Genomic DNA, 17,895 nt, shown 5'->3' with positions numbered 1-17,895 from the left:
TGTGCCCCCAGCCCTGTGCCAGGATCGCTGCCCTGGCACAGGAGTGTCCCGAGCCGCAGGCCGGACCCGCCGGGCTCTCCCGGGGCATGGCAGCTCCCCAGACCCGGGCAGAGGAGGCCGAAGGCTGAGCTGCCCCCCATCCATCCGGGGGCCTGGCAGGGAACAGGCTGCAGTTGTTGCTGCGGGATGTCCCCATTGTGGCAGGGGGATCTGTCCTGCTCAGGCACCAATTAAGGCAACAAAAGGTATCCTGCATCGCTCTAGCGGCACTTCTGGGGTGTTCACCCCACACTTTTCAGGATCACAGGAGCCAGGAGCCAGCTGGGATGGAGAAGGACACCAGCATTCCCAGCTGGCCCTTCCCTCCATTCCAGAGCCATCAGGAGCTGGGACATGCTGGGGGAACCTGGCTGGGAACAGCCCTGAAATGGCCATCCCATCCTGGCAGGGCTGTCCTGGCCTGGCAGAGTCACCCCCGAGCTATGCCGTGGGGTCTGGGCAGAAAGAGCCACGGGGGAGGTGGGGAAGGCTCAGCTCACAGCAGAGCCTGGTTCAGGGGTGTTCCCCAGACCCCCCCAGACCTTCCACACCTCCCCAGGGCAGATTGCCAGCCCAAGCTGGTGGGGCACGGTCACCCCCGCTTCCCAGCACATCAACAGCCGTGCTCCGGGTCATGGCTGCCACTGGGGATGTTTTCATGGGGGATTTGCAGGCCAGCCTTTCACCACCACATTGCCCAGCAGTAGCACTAGTCTGGGGTTTGCTGCCACAGCACAAGAGGCAGCCCCAAGTCCCATCTGAGACACTGGGCAAGAGTTGGGCTCATCAGGACTGTGCCCTGAACAGCTGCCCCATGGCCTCACTCACGGATAGGCCTTTCCTTCACCCCCCACATTTGCTTTGGACACTGACATCTATCCTTAAAGGGAAAACAGTGACCTCAATTTCCCATTTTCTCAAATTTCTGGCAAGTGGCGAAACACCCAGGCTGCTCTGGGGAGATTCCTGAGCCGTCCAGAGCAGGGGTGTGGAGGGGGATCCATTTCCCAGGGGTTTCTCCAGGATGAAGCCTGCCAGTGGGTGGCAGATCCCCAAGGCAAGAACAGCGGCTCTGTCCTCACTCTGTTCCCACCCCACTCTGCCCTGTGCTGCTCCTGTGTTTGGTGGCATGGGGTGGCCTCAGACTGGGCACCCTTTTTTCTCCTATCCTCTCTGCTCTTGTGCTCCAGATCTCGAAGGGACCTTGGGTGGGACTTTAAGATCCAACGCAATGGAAATGACACTGAGAGCACACAGCATCCATGGCCAACAGCTTTCCCCATCACGGACCCTAAAATTTCCCTGGACAGAGCATGGCACCAGCACACTGACAGGGCACTGCCATTCCGTATGCCTGCAGGGATGTGGAGCAATTTGCTCTCTCTTCCACCACGCTCCCTCTGCTGTCCTGCTGCTGGTGGGCAAAGCCAATGGCAAACTCCTCCTTCCCTGCACAGGGGGATGAGAAACTTCCAGCTCCCCCAAACACCCCAATCCCACCCCCTGGGCTCGTGGGAAAAAGGCAGGCAGGGAGGGAAAGTTCATCCCTTAAAAGCCTGAGGAGAGAAAAGCTGTGATGGTCACCCCGTAGTTTTGCCTTTGCTTGCACCAGCCCCCTCCTAATTGTGGCTCTTCAAAGGATTGAAAATGCTACATCACTTCAAAGTGACCATTTCTGAATGGGAGCTTGTAAAACCCCTTCTCCCCCTCCCACCAAATTCTTCCCAGGGCTTTTGAAGATGCCTGTGCTCCCCTCACCGACAGGGTGAAAGGGCCACCAGGCGCCACGCACAGGATGCCAGCGGGGCATGCGGGAAAACTGAGCTGGGAAAGGCTGGGTCCCCCAGAAAAACAGGGGTTTCCAGAGGAAAGAGGGGGGAGGGCTTGAGGGAGGGATTTTTCTCCCCTTTCAGACAGGCAGAGGCCTCTCCAGCAGAGCCACGGCTCCCTTGGGACGCTGCACACCCTGGAGTTCCAGGAGAGATGGAGCAAAAGGCATGAGTAGGGTGCAGGGGAGCCCAGTGTATCCCTCCTTTGTGCTGGGAGCTTGTCAGATCTGTGGCTTGCAGAGCTCTGTGAGGTTCACACCAAGGGCTGGATTCCCACCGCATCGCCGCGGAGGAGAAAGGAAAGCCATTCCTTACCAAATCAATTCGAAACACTTCTTGGGAACTAATAATCCCATTATAAAACATCTTGAAAATAAAAACCCCTTTGCCTCTCACTCACCTCTCCTCCTCTTGGCAGGGTCACCCTGGGGATGACAGACCCTGGGTGAGGGGCTGAGCCCTGCAGCCCCCCAAAGCTGAGCACCCCCACGTGAGTGCTGCAGAGCTCCACAGGCAGCAGCAGTTGTCCCCCAGCACTGTCCCCAGCTGGGCAGTCCTCAGCACAAGAGCCATCTCCTGCTGGCCTCACCCATGCTCCCCTCTCACAGCTCCTGCACACCCCTGCTCACCTGTGGGAATGAATCCCATGGGAACAGCAAAAACTGCTGCTCTTCCCACTGTGATGTCTCACTGCCAGGGGAGAGGGGATTCTGCAGCACCCCCATTCTGCTTATTTCTGCATCAGGTTCTTTCCTGAGCTAAGCAGGGCCACTATCAGTGGTGGGATCCCACCTCTGCACACACTTGTCACCTCTGCAGCAGCCCTGCTTTCTGCTCAAGCCCCTGCTGTATGCCAGGGTGGGGTGGCCCCATGCTCCATGAGGTGGGTGCAGCAGGAGCTCCTTCTTTCAGCCCCCAATCACCAGCACCAAGACAGTGGGGCAGACCCATGCCAGAGGCCCATCCCACAGCCTGGGCACTGAACAGGCTCTGGGCAGTCCAAGGGACCAACAGTCCCTTCACCTGAAGGGACGTGGCAGCCTCTGAGACCCACAGTCACCGGGAACACTCTGGTGGTCCCACAAAAACCCTGAACTATTGCCACAGGGAGGCTGTGGGGGCAAAGTGACTTGTCCCAAGATAGGGATGAGACAGAAGCTGCAGCTTCATGTGCCTCACTGCAAGGTCCTGCTCATGCACATGGGGCTGAAGCCAGTGGGATGGACATGGGACAGCACAGGGGCTGCCCACCGTGGGCAAGGGGATGCACATTCCCCCACACAGAGGGGCTCTTAGTGGGGACACATTGAAAGGCCACCGTGATGGTGACACTGGTGACCTGCAGTCCCTCCAGCCTTTTGTGTCAGCTGCAATGCTGGAATGCTGGGTCAGCACTACTGGGACAGCACCGGGACTTCCCAGCAGGACAGGGGGGCACAGCAGGGCTTGGAAAGATGGGACGAGCAGGATCAGGGCAATCCTCTTTTGAACCTCTGCCCATTCCCCTTTCCCAGCCCACCCAGCCCTGATTTGTCTTGGAACAACCTGTCCCCACTGTGTGAGCTCTGGGCTCCCCCAGGGTTTCAGTATCAGGGTGGCAGCCAACAACTTCCCAGGGAGCCAGGTACTCCTGCCCAAAATCCTGCCCCAGGGCCCTGTTCTAGCCCAGGTCCCTCTGTGTCACCCTGGCCCCAACCAAGGCCTTGGGGCGAGGAGCTGGGTGCCTGTCCCAGCTGGCTCAGGCAAGCACCTGGCAGCTCCTGCTGCCTCTGGAGAGGCTGTGGGTCTGGCAGCCCTGTGCCAGCCTGAGCCCTGTGCCAGCCTGAGCCCTGTGCCAGCCCCAGCCCTGCCCCACCAGAGCCCTCGCAGCGTATGTGGGGCTCAGGGCAGCCAGGCCTGGGGGCTGGGGAGGAAGCTCAAAGTTTTGTCGAGGCTTTGCACAAGGCTGAACACAGACCTGGGAGCATTCTTGGAGTACAAAGGTGCATGGGAAACCTCGGCCTCGGTGAGAGATCAGCCTGATAAGAGTAGTTACGAGCCTGAGAAATGTGCTGATTGCAGGGCACTGAAGATGCCTGGTTATCTTTTCCTCCTCAATAAGGCAGATAAGCAAAGGACAAAGGACCCAGGATTGTGCAACCTGGGCTGCAGCAGCCTGGCCGTGATCTTAAGATGTTCCCAGGGTGGAGGAGGGAGGATGAGCTCAAGCAAGAGGCAGCTCCAGCTGCTCTCCTCTCCCCGTGCCGCTGTGGAGAGAGGCCTGCCAGCCCCTGTACCAGTGCTGGGAGCAGCACGCAGTGGTCCCGGCTCTGAATGGCCCCAGCTCCTTCCCGGCCCCGCTGGGCACAGCGCCCTGGCAGCAGGCACAGCAGAGCTCTGCAAACCAGCACACACAGCGCTGGCCCCGGCTCCCAGCCATGCCCTGCTTTCCCAAATGAGCAAGTGAATCCCACTGAAGAGGGAGAGCTGGCTGAGCCTGGGGGGTGCTTCTGGCTGCTCTCACCACTGCAGCCCCTGGTCCCATCCATGGCCTGCTTGGGCACGTGAAGATGCTCCTGTTATTCTGTTGCACCCTGGAGAAAAGAGAGCCTAAATGCATGGGGTGGCTGAAGGGGGCAGGGGAGCCCCTGGATCCAGGGGTGCAACCCCTCAGGAACTCATCCCCTTCCATGCAGGAGTATTCAGAGCAGCCCAAGACAATGGGGGTGCCTTGGCCCTACAAATGGAGTTTGGTACAAAGCAGTGAGGATCCATGTGTGCAAGAACACTCCCAGGACAGCACAAGGATCCATCTCACACCTTTTCCACATGGCAACAAGACAAGTGTGATGCTCACAGCAAAGCCAAACACTGTAGATCAGGAAAGCCTCCAGCTGTAGGGCTTCGGGCATGCAGGGGACTCTTCCTGCCATCCATCAGAGCTCCTGGCTCAGGCGAGTGGGTCCCACCAGCCCATGACCTCAGCTGCCCGAGTGTGGTGGCTGTAGAGGAGGGACAGTCCTGCTGGCATCCCAGCCTTCCCCACACTGTGGCCTGCAGCTCTTCCTCCCACCTGCCTTGAGCTGTCTCTGCTGGCTTTTCCCCAGGCTCAGAGCCAAGGTCTGAGAAGGGAAAGAAACCCTAAGTCACTGCTCAGGCTGGCAGGGGCAAGGTGGGTGCCGCAGGTGCTCGATGCCATCCTGCCACCAGTGCAGGGACACCCCAGCTGCTCCTGCAGCACCGCTGGGGCCATCGGGGACGTGTCCTGCACCTGTGTCTGAGCCCCAGCACTGGCAGCTGCCCAGGGAGGGTGCCCACCCAGCATGGCAGTGCAGGCTGCACCCTGCCTGCTCAGCACCACCGGCTCAGGAGCAGCAAGATCCACTGTTTACATCTTTTGCAGCACATTTTAGATGGTGAGGGGAGATTTTGCAATTAAATTCGCCTCCTCTGTTTGGCAGCTCGCAACCCAATGGAATGTGCTACATCCTCGCCTTTCCCAGAGACCAGATTTCATCTGGCAGAGCACCCACCGAGCTCTGGGGCCCTGTGCCAGCTGGTTTTACTGCACTGACTAAGCAAGAGTTCCCCATAGCAGACAAGAGGCTGTGACACAGCCCATTCCCCTGGCTCCCTTGGGAGCTACAGTCTGTCACTGCCTGCAGGGAGCACTTGCCTGTGCCCTGTGGTGACCCACAGCCCTGCTCCCCTCTCTGCCCCTGTCTGCTCCAGGCACCTGAGCTGCTCACAGCATCCCACTGGGAAATCACAGGGAAAAGCTGTCAGGGCTTGAAACCATTTGCAGCACTTCTGTCAAAACCCTCACGCAGGGAAAATGTGTCTGTGTCAAGGATTATGTTCCCTAAAACCTGTGAAAGTCCTAGGTCCAAGTAAAAGTGAGCTATTACAGGATGAATAATTGTCCTTTCATCTCTTGGAAGCCCTGCTATAAAAATCCAGGGACCAAATGGAGCAGCACTGGTTGCTGGACCCCAGCACTTGGGAGCACCTGGGCCAGATGCAGACTTGTGTTGAGAGGTGGTCCTGAAGGATCTGTCCCCATCACCCACCTGCTCCAGCACCCACCAGCTCCTCCCTGGAGAGGTGAGTCCCCCGTGGGAGGAGGTTCCCTCCTTGCCTGGAAGCAGGAGCAGGGAAAAGGCATTTCTTGCCAAGCAGCAGCACCTGGCCATGGTCTGGGCCATGCACAGGGGCATGATAGGGACAACGTGGCCTGGGCTGGAGTCATGGGACAGGGGACAGTCCTGGTGTGTGGCTGTGGGTGCTGAACACCCCCATGCCATGTGTTGGGCCATGACAAGGGCAGAGCAGATCCTGCCACCAACTGCTGCAGCAGGAAAATGTAAAGGAAATCAGGGAACAGGTGAGATTTTTCTTATTGACCCACTTCTGTGGCTGCCCAGCCTGTTCCAATGCCACCACCGTCCCCACCAAGCATTGACAGAACACTGTCAGCACACCCTCCTGTTTGTCTTCCTGAATATCTGACCCAAGGTGGGACATTTTGGGGCAACCTAGTCAAGCTCACACTTGCGATCCCTGCTTGCAATCCCTGCAGCTCCTGGCAAAATCCAGACAGAAACGGAACCCCCAGGAGGGGGCCAGAGCCCTGGGTCACAGGGGCTCTGCTGTGAGTCTCCAGCCCTGCCATGCCCACCTGTCTGGGAATCACAGCTTCTGTCTCATGTCTCCACCACCCCTCTGGGGATGCTGTGGCACCTCGGGTCCATGCCCTGCCTGCTCGGGGCAGAGCATGTTCCCCATTGCAGGACCCTCCAATGCCATGGCTGACATGGCCAGTACAGGGGTCCCTCCTGCTCCTTCCCCATGAACCCCCAGGTCCATGGGGGGACCCAGCAGGAGACTGCACGGCCCAGTGGGGACACAGGCTGTTGCAGATGGAGGGTAAGAAGCAGAGCAAGGTGGTCCTGAAAGAGTCTGTGTGGGGGAGCGATGGTGCTGTGTGAGACCCTCCCAGCTCCATCCACCTCATCCCAAAGGGGGAAGGGAAAGCGGCTCACTCTGAACACAAAGCACAGCATTTCTATTTCCCATACTCTGGAACTGGCTGAACTGGCCTGTCTGGTCGCTGGGTACACACGCAGAGAATGCCCTCACCAGAGAAACCGCTGGGGAGGATGTCCCGGCCTCTGGGGAGGCACAGCACTCCCAGGCACCCTGGGAACAGCTGCCCCACCACGTTCCTCATGCCCACAGCCACACGTGCAGCCCCAGCACAGCCCCAGCTGGCCAGGAGCGCCCGGCAGCCACCACTTCCCCTGTTCCCTGCTGTCAGCAGATGGGAAGGGACGCACCAAAGGGCTGCAGCAGAGACTGGGCTGCCCTGGAGCAGCAGCGGGGGCACGTTCCCATTCCGGTCTGCCATGGGTGTCGTTTGCCACCACAATGGGTCTCCCTGAGGGAAGGAGTGTGTGTGGGTCAATGCACCTTGGGGTATGGAGGAGCCTTCTCTCCCTTGAGCCTGCTGGGGCAGGCTGCACTGACTCAGCTCCCTGCAGCCTGACCTAATTCAAGAGGCACTGAGCAGGTGAGGAAGGCACTGTGAGCAGCCCCAGCCAGGAGGCATTTCACCACCCAAGCTGAGTTTTTCACTTTCAGGTGATGAAGGCCTCAGGCTGTCACTTGAGCCACTGCTGGCATGTCACCAACTGCCCCGGCTGGGCAATCCCATGCACGACCCTGTGCCTTGCAGGGCAGGACAGGGCAGCCAGGCCAGAGACATAGATCGGACATGAAAGAGCTCTGTGGGTCTGCAGCCCGTGGCAGGTTGATGGCAGGGCACTCTCATCCCCCTCTGAGAAAGCCCCAGGCCCAGGGGGATGGTCCTGCTCTGTCCAGAGCAGTGAGTCCCAGGGAAGGGCACAGGAGGGGGAATCACCCACTCACTCACCTGCACTGTGCTCCCCTGACACTCGTCTGCTGCTCTCCACCAGCTGCTTCATCCTCTCCCGTGGGACCTTCAGGTACTTGTTGCAGTTGCACACCTGAGAGAAGAGAGAGGGGGAGGTCAGTGAGATGGCCATGGCGCTCCCCGGGCACCTCCTGCCTGCCCAGGGCACAAACCCATGCTGGGCACCCCTGGCACAGGCAGCCTCCATCACATGCACCACAGCAGGGAAACCAAGGCAAGGAGGGTCCCACGGAGCAGGGCCAGGCACAGGCACCAGCACAGGGCCAAGAACCCCTCCAGAGGGGCTCCCTCTGTGTGTGCCCAGCCACGTCTGCAGACAGGCTGTCAGCACTGCCCACCCTGGCTCGCCGGCCAGAAAACAGCAGCAATCAGGCTGCCTTCAAGGATCAAGCAGACACTCAAATTCTCAGTTGTGGCTTCAAGATTTGATCTCTCTTGTCTGACAGAGGCTGGGGATGAAGGCTGTGGGCCCCAAAACACTCTGGGCTCTCATTTGGCTCTGCTTGGCTTGGCTCTGCTGCAGCACTGTGAAGACTAAGTCACGCTTTCTACCATCTTTTGTTTGCCAAAATGTACCCAGACAGGTCTCTGAGTGCCCAGATGTGCCAGGTGCTGGACCCCAAAGAGCTCCCTAAATCCCCCTGCTGGGGAGCACCCAGGGATGGTGCCTGGGGCTAGGCACAGGGTGCAGCTGGCAGCCAAACACTTGCCCAGAGTGAGCAGCACTAAAGCTCCCTGGGAGCATCACAGTCCTGACACCTTCCCTTTCCCCTCCCCTCCCTCCTGGGCTGGGAGCTGGTTGTTGGGATGTGCCACAACACCTTTTGTCAGCTGTTTGTTTTTAGGGGCTGTTTTCTGCACATTGCACCCAAGGCAAGGAGGGAGAGAGGTGAGCAACTTCTCTAACCAGAACAAGTCAGTTCCCTGCCAGGGGCTTTGCTCCAGAGCCTGTTGAAACCAGAAAGGCTTTTCCAGCTCCCAGGCAGGCCCTGGTGCGGGCTGGCAGCCACCCTACTGGTTTGGGGCTGGAGCAGTGTTGGGTTCATGGCACGGGGCAGCCATGGCCCTGCTCCCACACAGCTGCCTGCAGGAGGAGCGGGGCAGGCTGATTTGTTTGGAAACGAGCTTGCCACCAGGTCCTGGCTCTTCCTTGCAGCACCACTGGCAGCCTGCACAAAACCAGCACACACTCCCCATCCATCCCCATCCCAGTGCACATCCCCATCCATCCCCATCCCAGCGCACACTCCCCATCCATCCCCATCCCAGCGCACACTCCCCATCCATCCCCATCCCAGAGCACATCCCCAGCCTTTTGGCCAGAAAGGACACCTGGGCTTAGTTCCCCTGAGGCCCCACTGCTCCAGCCCTGCAGAGCAGCAGCATGGACAGACAGACAGAGATGGACAAGGGGTGATCTTAGAAGCACCCAAATGACATGGAAAACACTGCATCACCTTTAGAAGGGGATTTTGTGGCAATCCTCTGACTTGCACAGCAGCATCAGGGAACAACCCCTTGAGCAATTTGGGACACAGCCCTGTGCTGCTCCTTGCTCATGCTGGGGGCAAGATAAGAGCACTGATATCACAGGTGACTGAGCATGTCTGAGCCGGCCGAAGCCCTCCTTGGTCTCACCCTCAAACCCAGGGACCCGGGAAATGCATCTGGGTGAAAGCCCAGGGAAGCAGAATGATGCTGGGATTTGTGGAAACCTGAATTCCTGCAGAGCCTGACCAGACATTGGATGGTCCCTCTGGGGCCTGAGGACATCCCAGCTCGCACAGGCTGGGCCCAGAGCCGAGATGCCACCCCCTGACAGGCACCCACACCCTCACGGGGATCCGTGGGATTGCAGCAGGCATGTAGAAGGGACAGGCAACTGCTGGGGACATGTGCAGGTCCCACTCCCCGTGACAGTGACAATGGGCTGCATGCTGGAGAGTGACACGGAGCCTGGAGGGGTGGGGATGTCACCTATTGGCTATGGTGGCAGCACTGGAGAGTCAGAGTCAGAGGTTTCCAGGAGGCTCCCAGACCAGCTGTCCATTGAACTGGCAGCCAGGAAGGTGCAGCAGGGCCTAAGGACACCCTCCTCCCCTGCCTTCCCTGCTGGCATGCACATGAAGGGGCTCCCCTGCCCTGTGTCACACACCAGATCCCCCAGGATGCCCAGCCCTGGCAGGTTGGAGCCCACCAGGACCCCCAGCAGCAGTGCCAGCACGCTGGGCACAGGCTTCTTGTCCTGCTTGGGTGCACAGAGTGACCTTGCACAAATTTTTCTGCTTCTCTAAAGTTCATGACTGTTGTGAATTAGGGGTAGTTCACTCCCTGGGCCAGGAATGCCCAGCAGCACAGGGGTATCCTGGTATTCCCCACTCTCTGAGGCTGCTGGGTGCTGCCAAGAGGCTCTTTGCCCCATGCCACCCCACAGCCTCTGGGCCTTCACCACCTTCAGCTTCCCAAAACCAGAGTACGAGCTCAGGAGCCAGATAAGCCACTTAAGCAGCAGCACCAATTAGCTGTAATAAAAAATTGCAATTAATTTTTTTTAATGCCTTGATAAAATGAGCCAAAAGAGATGAAGAGAGTGAGGAAGGCTGCCGCTTCCACAAGCTGGGTTGCATGGCTCCTTTGCAGGGACCAGTGGTGGCTTCAGGCTTGACGCTTGGCTCCAGGGGATGTTGAACAGTTTTTTCGGTGGATCTTTTGTATATAGGGTAGGGAAGTGGGGAGCTTCTCTGCTGGAGAAGGGATGGTTATTTCTTCTTGGAAAAGTGTGGTTTCTACAGATCCATCATGGCAGGACTAGCTGTGGCCTCAAAAATCTTCATGAGGTGAATCAGCAGGAGATGGTGGCACCTTGGATCACTGTCTGGGGTGCAACTGCTCTGGGCAGCGGCCATGACCTGACAAAGGGGTTTGGCATCTCTGTGACATCTCAGGGTCCTCCCAGCCCCTGTGCCAGGCTCGGGATGGGGGTGGCAGCTCTGCCCACGCCCCAGTCCTGCCTGGGGGCCGATGTGCTGAGAGGGCTGAAAGCAGGGGCTCTGCTCACACCCTCCTGCCTGGCCTCAGGGATGAGGAAAGGGCAGAGGGCCGGTTTGGAAGGAGGGGACTCGGGGCTGGCAGCACCCCCAGGCTTCTGAGCGCCCCCCCGGCCGCTGCCGCCGGTGTCCCTGTGGCACAGCCCCGGGGCACAGGGGTGCAGGGCAGCAGCGGGCACACCTCGGAGGAGGAGCAGCCCTGCCTTTCTCACGCTGGGGCAGCCCGTGCCAGCACATGCTTAGTCACTGGTAAATCCCAGCCGAGATCTGCTCTGCCCTCTGTGAAATGGATCTTGGCTGCACCCCCGCTGAAGCAATCCCGGCGCTCGGGAGCCATGGCGGGCGCGCTTTCCCACGGCAGCCCGGCCCCGGCTCCGCGTGTGAATCAGCCCGGCCCGGAGCCCCTGCCCGGCAGCCGGCGCTCCGCGAGTCCCGATGCTCGCAGCACGGCCCACGGAGCTGCAGCGGAGTTCAGGCTCCCTGCCTGGCCTGGGGGACACAGCTGCGGCACCCCCTGCGTGCCCCGGCTCTGCTGCACGTCCGTGGCAAGGATGAGGAGCAGGTGCAGCTCATTGCAGAGCAAGCCGTGCTCCCCTCACGGCTGCATTCCCTCACTGTCCCCTCTCCCTGTGCCTGTCTGTGCATCCTGGCCAAGGTGCTGCAGCTCGTGTGGGGCACTGTCACCCCTCACCCGTGTGCTCCTCCGCAGGAGCTCAGCCAGCATCCAGAGGGGCACTGCAGCCCAGCCAGCTCTGTGCTGTCACCACCCCGGGCATGACATGGGGATTAGAAGGACTGATGTCATTGGACTGAGACTGTGGTGTTATCTGTGGTCCCTGAGGCCTGGCAAGGTGTTGTCCCCATCCCCAGCAGCTTGGGCCCCCCTACACTGAGGCTCTCCCTGCCTGTGCCACCAAGAAGGATGAAGAGGTGAAATGTCCTTTTGCAATGCTGGCAGCCCAGCCGGCGCCCTGTTTTTGTTTAGGATGATCCCTGCCTCTCCCAGCCCTCCTGGCTGGGGATTTCAGCAGCAGTGACGCATGAACCTCCCAGGACTCGAGCGACTGGATGCTTGAGCCTGGAGCTCCAGGGCCATCTCAGCATCCCATCCTTTTTCTGCACCTCCACCCAGGGAGCTGAGAAGCTGAAAGAAAACTCAGGTTCAGCAGATAACAGGAGCCAAACCTTTGGTGATCCAAAACGGCTGCAGAAGTCAGTGTGAGCTTGGCTAAGGCTGGCAGCATAAGCTCAGGTGGATGTAGGCTGGTACCCCGAACACGTGGAAGATGAGCAGTTCAGACAGCACTAGAGTCAGTTTTGCTCGTTTCTTTGGTATCTCTAAAAGCTGCATTTTCAAAGTGCTTTGAGTCACCTTGGTGATGGTGACCTCTGCCCAGAGGAGCCACCCTGCACAGCCTCTGGGCCTTAGGGCTCCTTCCACCTGCTCTGCTGACAAACATCACAGGCCAGCGTCACTGAGGGATCTCCTTGGTTGTGAGACACAGATCTCTGCCTGGAGAGCTCCTGGCTTGGGAAATCCTTAGTGTAAAGGATCCAACCTGCTGTGAAGGAAAACAGTGCCCGGTGTGAACTCTTTGGGGCAATTCAGGGCAGCTCATGTCAGGACAATTCCTTGGGTGTCTTGTGCTCGCTGTATCACGGGACTACTCAACAGCCACCTGCAGTGATCTCTTTTCCTACTCACCACCTACCCTCTCCTCTTTCTCCCTCTCTCCAAGATGGATATCACCTGGTGAAAGGGCCACTCCTCCGGATGGAGGTTGCAAATCTCCCTTTGGTTGTGAAAGCACAGCCCTTGAGCATCCAGGAGTTTCTTTCAGGGACTTACCGAGAGTTGAAACCTCCCCAGACTGCAGGATGCCAGGGCTCAGCACAGGCTGCCCTCTGTTACCTCCAAGGCCAGGAATTATGGACCTGCCTCTGCTCACCTCCTGCCTACAACCCAAAGCAGAGTGCCCAGGAAGGTGGGAGATGGTGGGAAGGACAGTGGAAGAAAACCAGGTAACAACCCAGCAGATGTGAAGCAGAGGTCAGAAGCTGACCATGCTCATCTGCCCACATGTCTGTTTTCTCACATTTTTCCCAAGTGACTTCAGCTGCGCTTGCTGCACCCACAGCTTTGACCTTCAGACACTCTCCTCCAGCAATGCTCTGCCCTGTAGCACCTTCAAGGTCCTTGCACAAAGAGCAGAAACTCAGCAATTCAACCCACTGGAGATCTCCACACCCTGTGGGTGCAAAGGCCACCTTTGGGTGCAGTGCTGGGGACAGCCATCTCTCCAAGAGGATTTTCAGACAGCAGCTGGCTGGGCCATGTCCCTTCCCCTTTATGCCAAGAGCTTTCCTCACTGATCCTCTGTTCACCAGTGCCTGGAATCACAAAGGTGCACGTTGCTGCTCCTGCTCTTTTGCAATGGTCCAGTGCCTGTCCTTGGGTACCAGCAAACTGCCCAGCAGCAGAGGAGATGCTGGGTGTGCAGCCTGGTACCTCCAGAGGGCAAAGGCTCTCTGTGCACACAACAGCCCTGAGTGCCCACAGCACCAGGGCAGCCCTCCCTGCCAGGGCTGGGAGCTGGGCTGTAATGCCCCCTCACGGACATGCAGCCTGGGCATGCTCTGCCAAACCTGCCTGCACACCCAGCAGCAGGGGTTTCATGGCCATCTGGGCTCAGTAACCTGCTGCCAGTGAAACACAGGGCTGCCAGTGGGATCCTGGCACCAGGGGCCGTTTGGTTCACAAAAAGGGAAGGGCTCTGTTTATTGAATCATTAACATCACTTCCCTCACTGCCAGCCAGGTACTCCGAGAGGTCTCTCAGGCAAGTGCTGACCTAGCCCAACCCTGCTAAGCTGGTAAGATGACATGGATCCCATGCCAGCCTGGTACTATGTTCCCACTGCTTTCTCTGCTCCCTCTTTGCTATTAGTCATCCATTTCTGGAAGGTTTCTCATGCATAATAAAGTGTTTCAACACTTGCATAAGCCAATTCTTCTCATCAGGAGTGACCTGCTGCATTTCCCAACACTTTCCCTAGGCAGTTCTTCCAACTGCCATGAAATATGGAGTTAAAACATGAAGTTTTCTATTCCCCTCGAGGCAAAAGGTGTGGGAAATCAAACAGATAAGAATGCCTTTAATTAGTATCATTTGCATAAGCTCTGGGAAAGGCTCACCTGACAGCTCCAAGGGCCTTGCTTGTCTGGGAGCATCAGCCATGGCTGAAAAGGGGAGATTAGCGGAGTTCCTCTGACTGGGTGATAGTGAGAGTGACGGTGACAGAGCCCTGGAGGCTCCATGGATATCCCAGCTCCTGCTGGCTCCTCCCTGGGGCTCCTCAGCTCCCACTGCCTCCTTGTCTGTGCAGTCCAGATGCTGCTGGCTCCCTTTCAGGTCCCCCCAGCTCCCAGTGGCTTCTTTTCAGGGCACCCTCTTCTCCATTCCCACCTCCCCAGTGTGCAGCTGCTCTGAGCAAAGAGGTGACTCGTGGGCTGGGGAGAAGGGCAGGGATGGGAAGAGAGGAGAGGGAGCACAGGCACATCCTGGACAAGGCGTGGAGGCTGTGCAGCGGGCTCGCCATGCGGCAGGGATGGGAGCAGGCGGGGCAGCCTCTGCTCGGCTCTCCCCGCTGCACTCACGCTCCCTCGAGCACAGACACTGCCGGTCCCCAACCACAAACCCCATCCCCTGCCGTCACTGCGAGGGTGACAACCAAAGCCCTTTTCAGTACCTCAAGGCCTTTGCAGTGATGAGAATCTCACCCCACACTACACCTAAACCCACATGCAAAGCTGAATTTCCCAGAGGAAAAAAAAATCATGCTCAACCCGCCTCACGCTGCACACATCCCCCCTTGGATCCCTCCAGTTGCCTCTCAGCTACCTCAAGACTCACTTGCTCATCTTCCCTCTCAGCTGGGCTGGGTGCCCCAAAGAGCTGAAGCTGCCACAGCACCCTTGACCCAACCTTCACTGTGGCCGTGAGCCCTGTTTATACAGCTCCCAGCACATGGGTGCTGCTCTGGGACAGGCTCAGGGCAAGTTGAATAGCAAAGCAAACCAGCAATAACTGCCTCCTAATGAGGTTACGCAGCATCCCTGAAGACTTGGCTTTAGGGTGAGTTCTGTGCCAGGAGCTGCTGGGCCGGGGTTGGAGCTGTCCCTTCCCACCCTCCTGACTGCGGTGCCTCCGCTCCTCCAGCCTACACCAGCACCTTCCTGCCTTCTAAATGTACTTTATATCCAATCCTGGGGTGAAGGTTAGCCCCTCCTGTGTCATGCAGCTCCAGGACGCCCACCTCCTGCTCCAGTCTGCTCCAGAGCCTGTGCCACAGCAGGAGAAGGGTTAATTTACCCAGCTCCTTGCAATTCAGCTCATTGCTGCTCCTCTTTATCAAGCTACTGAGTTTTATCCAACTGGAGGTGAGTGCTCTGCTCTTGGTCAGAGGAGTCCAGAGGCTGATGAACCCCAGGGCTGGGAAAAAAACCCAAATCAAGCTCTGGAACTGCCCAGCACTGGAAACAGAGCGAGAGTCCACATCCTGCCAGCTCATATTCCAAAACTAAAATGCAGGTGGAAATCTGGCTACCAAGCAACCCCAGACCTTCAGGAGCAACATGTTTTGGCACCAGAAATGGAAGAGGTCATTCAGATACATTTTCTGCCCTTGAGAGTCAGAGCCCTGGAAACTGCAAATGGGCGAAGCCATTCTCTGTTCAGAGGCTCGCCATGCTCAGGTCATTGACACTCGGGTGCCAGCACTGCTCGTCCTGCCCCGAGGGCTCCTGTGCTGTGGGCTGGGCTCCTGCCTGAGCCGGGCCCAGGCATCCCCAGGGCAGCCCACGATCCCTGCTGCACCTTCCCCTGCACACGCAGCCCAGCTGGGGCTGTGTTCTCTGCTCCTGGGGCTGGACAAGCTTTAGGAAAGTATCTTTACTGTGTGTTAAGCAACAGCCACCCTTATTCCAGCTCCTTCTGGCTTCCCCAGGCAGCTGTCCTCCCTCTGGCTGATATCCTGGGACCAGCTGTGTAATGTACATCAGGGGCTTGTTCCCCCTGCCTGGTGCTGAGCCCTCAGAGCTGTACCTGCCTGCAAGTTGTATCCTCAGCTCTCTGCTTTTCCCCAGAGCAGTTTTCAGCCCTGAGCAAATGGCCAGGGCCACCCTGGCCAGGTGGCTGCCCAGTTCTGCCCCTCCACGGCCATCTGGTCCCCGAGCATACTGCCCTCTCCTCTAGCCTTCCCTGGGGAGCTGGGGGCCTGCCCTGGGCTGCTTCCCCAGGCCAGCACTGCAGCTGAGTGGGGTGAGGATGTGCAGGCAAAGGCAGAACCAGGGAAGCTGGGCTCATGTTTCAGCTTCTATTTTTATCTGGGAACCCAAGTCTGCTATGCAGAGGCCCCCGGGGGACACACTGCCTTCCCCAGCTGGAACCAGATACCATCAGAGCACTATCACTGTGCCAGACCTCCGGGGAGAGGACAGCATCACCCGAGGCACTGGGACATCCTCCTGGCTCCTGGTGTGCTGGGCAGGAGGGAAGGAGCTGAGGAACAGCTCTGCAGACCAGGTCCCCATGCCTCCAGCTGCTCTGAGGTCAGGAACACTTCATCACAGGTGGAGCTGCAGATCAGCCCTGCCACACTCTCACCAGGCCACCATCCAGGTCAGCAGCCAAGTGTAAGTGTCCCCTCTCAAGCTGGACTTCATTTCTGTGCTCTGGGGAGGGGGATGCTCAGGGCGTGGGGCCAGGCCTGCAGCCCCCAACCCACCAGGTGCTCTGTGAGAGCCTGTGCTGACACTGTGGGGCTGCACCAGCCCCATCCCTTTTCATTTGTTAAAGCAAATAAACCTGATCTAGTGGCCAGAGCTGCAGGAAAATGGGAACTTGACCACTGCAGCCCAAGCAGCTCATGTGTAGCTGCAGGTTGGCCAGGGCAGAGGCTGAACTCGCTGATGGAGAGCTGGCTCCTGGCGTGGGAACGCAGTGTGGGAGCCCCTGGTCCTGGGCAATGCCAGTGAGCAAGGGGACACAGCTGGGAGGAGGTGAGCCCCCATCCCGGTGGGCAGTGCCTGCTACTTTAATGGTGGGGGGAGAGCAGGAGCAGCCGCAGAAAACGGGAATATAAAAAAAAAAAAAAAAAAAAAAAAGCAAAAAAAAAAAAAAAAGGCGTGAGAAAGGAAATCTGAGCGAGGCCTGGAGCAATCTACCCAATCCAGCGGAAACAATGGCCCAGGAAGAAAAACCAGTTCCTACACATAAGGTAGAATAGGCTGGGAACGCTGGAGGAGGGGCGGGAGGCTCCCGGCACAAACAAGCCGGGCATTATGCGGCGGCACTGCGCGGGGCACGGTGCCCCTGCCCGGGCAGGAACCCCCAATCCTGCTGGGCCGGGCCGGGCTGGGCTGGACTGGGCTGGGCGGGGCTGGACCGGGCTCGGCTGGGCCGTGCCGGGCTGGGCTGGGCCGGGCTCAGCTGGGCCGTGCCGGGCTGGCACCCACCACCCACCCCAGGGATGCACCGCCAGGAACAGCAGCTCGGGCTGGCGGGGCTCACCTCCCAGGCTGGGCAGGGCTGGGCTGCATTTAGCGCCCAAACTGGGCTCAGCTCCCTGGTTTAACTCAGCTAGGCTCAGCATCCAGGCTGGGATCAGCCACTGGTCTGAGATTAGACCTGAAAATGGGATCAGAAACGTTGTGCCTGGGATTAACCCACATTTTGAGATTAGCCCCTAGGCTGGGCTCATTTCCAGGCAGGGTTTACTCCAGGATGGGCTCATCTCCAAACTAAGCTCGCCCCCGGGATGGGCTGATCCTCAAACTGAGCTCAGCCTCAGGATGGGATGGGATGATCCCCAGGCTGAGCTCATCCCCAGACAGGGCTCAGCCCCAAGGGCTGCAGAACGCACAGAGCTGCTGGCTGGGCTCCCCCAGGCTGCTGGCATGTGGCTCCTGGACACTTTGGGAAGTGGCACTGCTGCCAGCTTGGCCACCTCCTCACCTCCCCACATGCCGCTGTGGGAAGCTCATTGTC

General features: G+C 58.7%; 1 protein-coding gene across 3 annotated transcripts in view; it reads right to left on the bottom strand.

Moving 5' to 3' along the window:
* EXD3 (exonuclease 3'-5' domain containing 3) overlaps positions 1 to 17,895 on the bottom strand; it is a 253,697-nt gene that overhangs the window by 3,152 nt on the left and 232,650 nt on the right. For all 3 annotated transcript variants that reach the window (XM_064727600.1, XM_064727599.1, XM_064727601.1), the window contains one exon: positions 7,780 to 7,873. In XM_064727600.1, coding sequence (XP_064583670.1) covers positions 7,780 to 7,873 — 94 coding nt within the window. The remainder of the gene's footprint in view (positions 1 to 7,779; positions 7,874 to 17,895) is intronic.

Source organism: Zonotrichia leucophrys, chromosome 17 (assembly GCF_028769735.1).
Source record: "Zonotrichia leucophrys gambelii isolate GWCS_2022_RI chromosome 17, RI_Zleu_2.0, whole genome shotgun sequence".
NCBI lineage: Eukaryota > Metazoa > Chordata > Aves > Passeriformes > Passerellidae > Zonotrichia > Zonotrichia leucophrys.
Note: the sequence above shows the minus strand (reverse complement) of the source record. Positions and strands in the feature narration are given on the sequence as shown.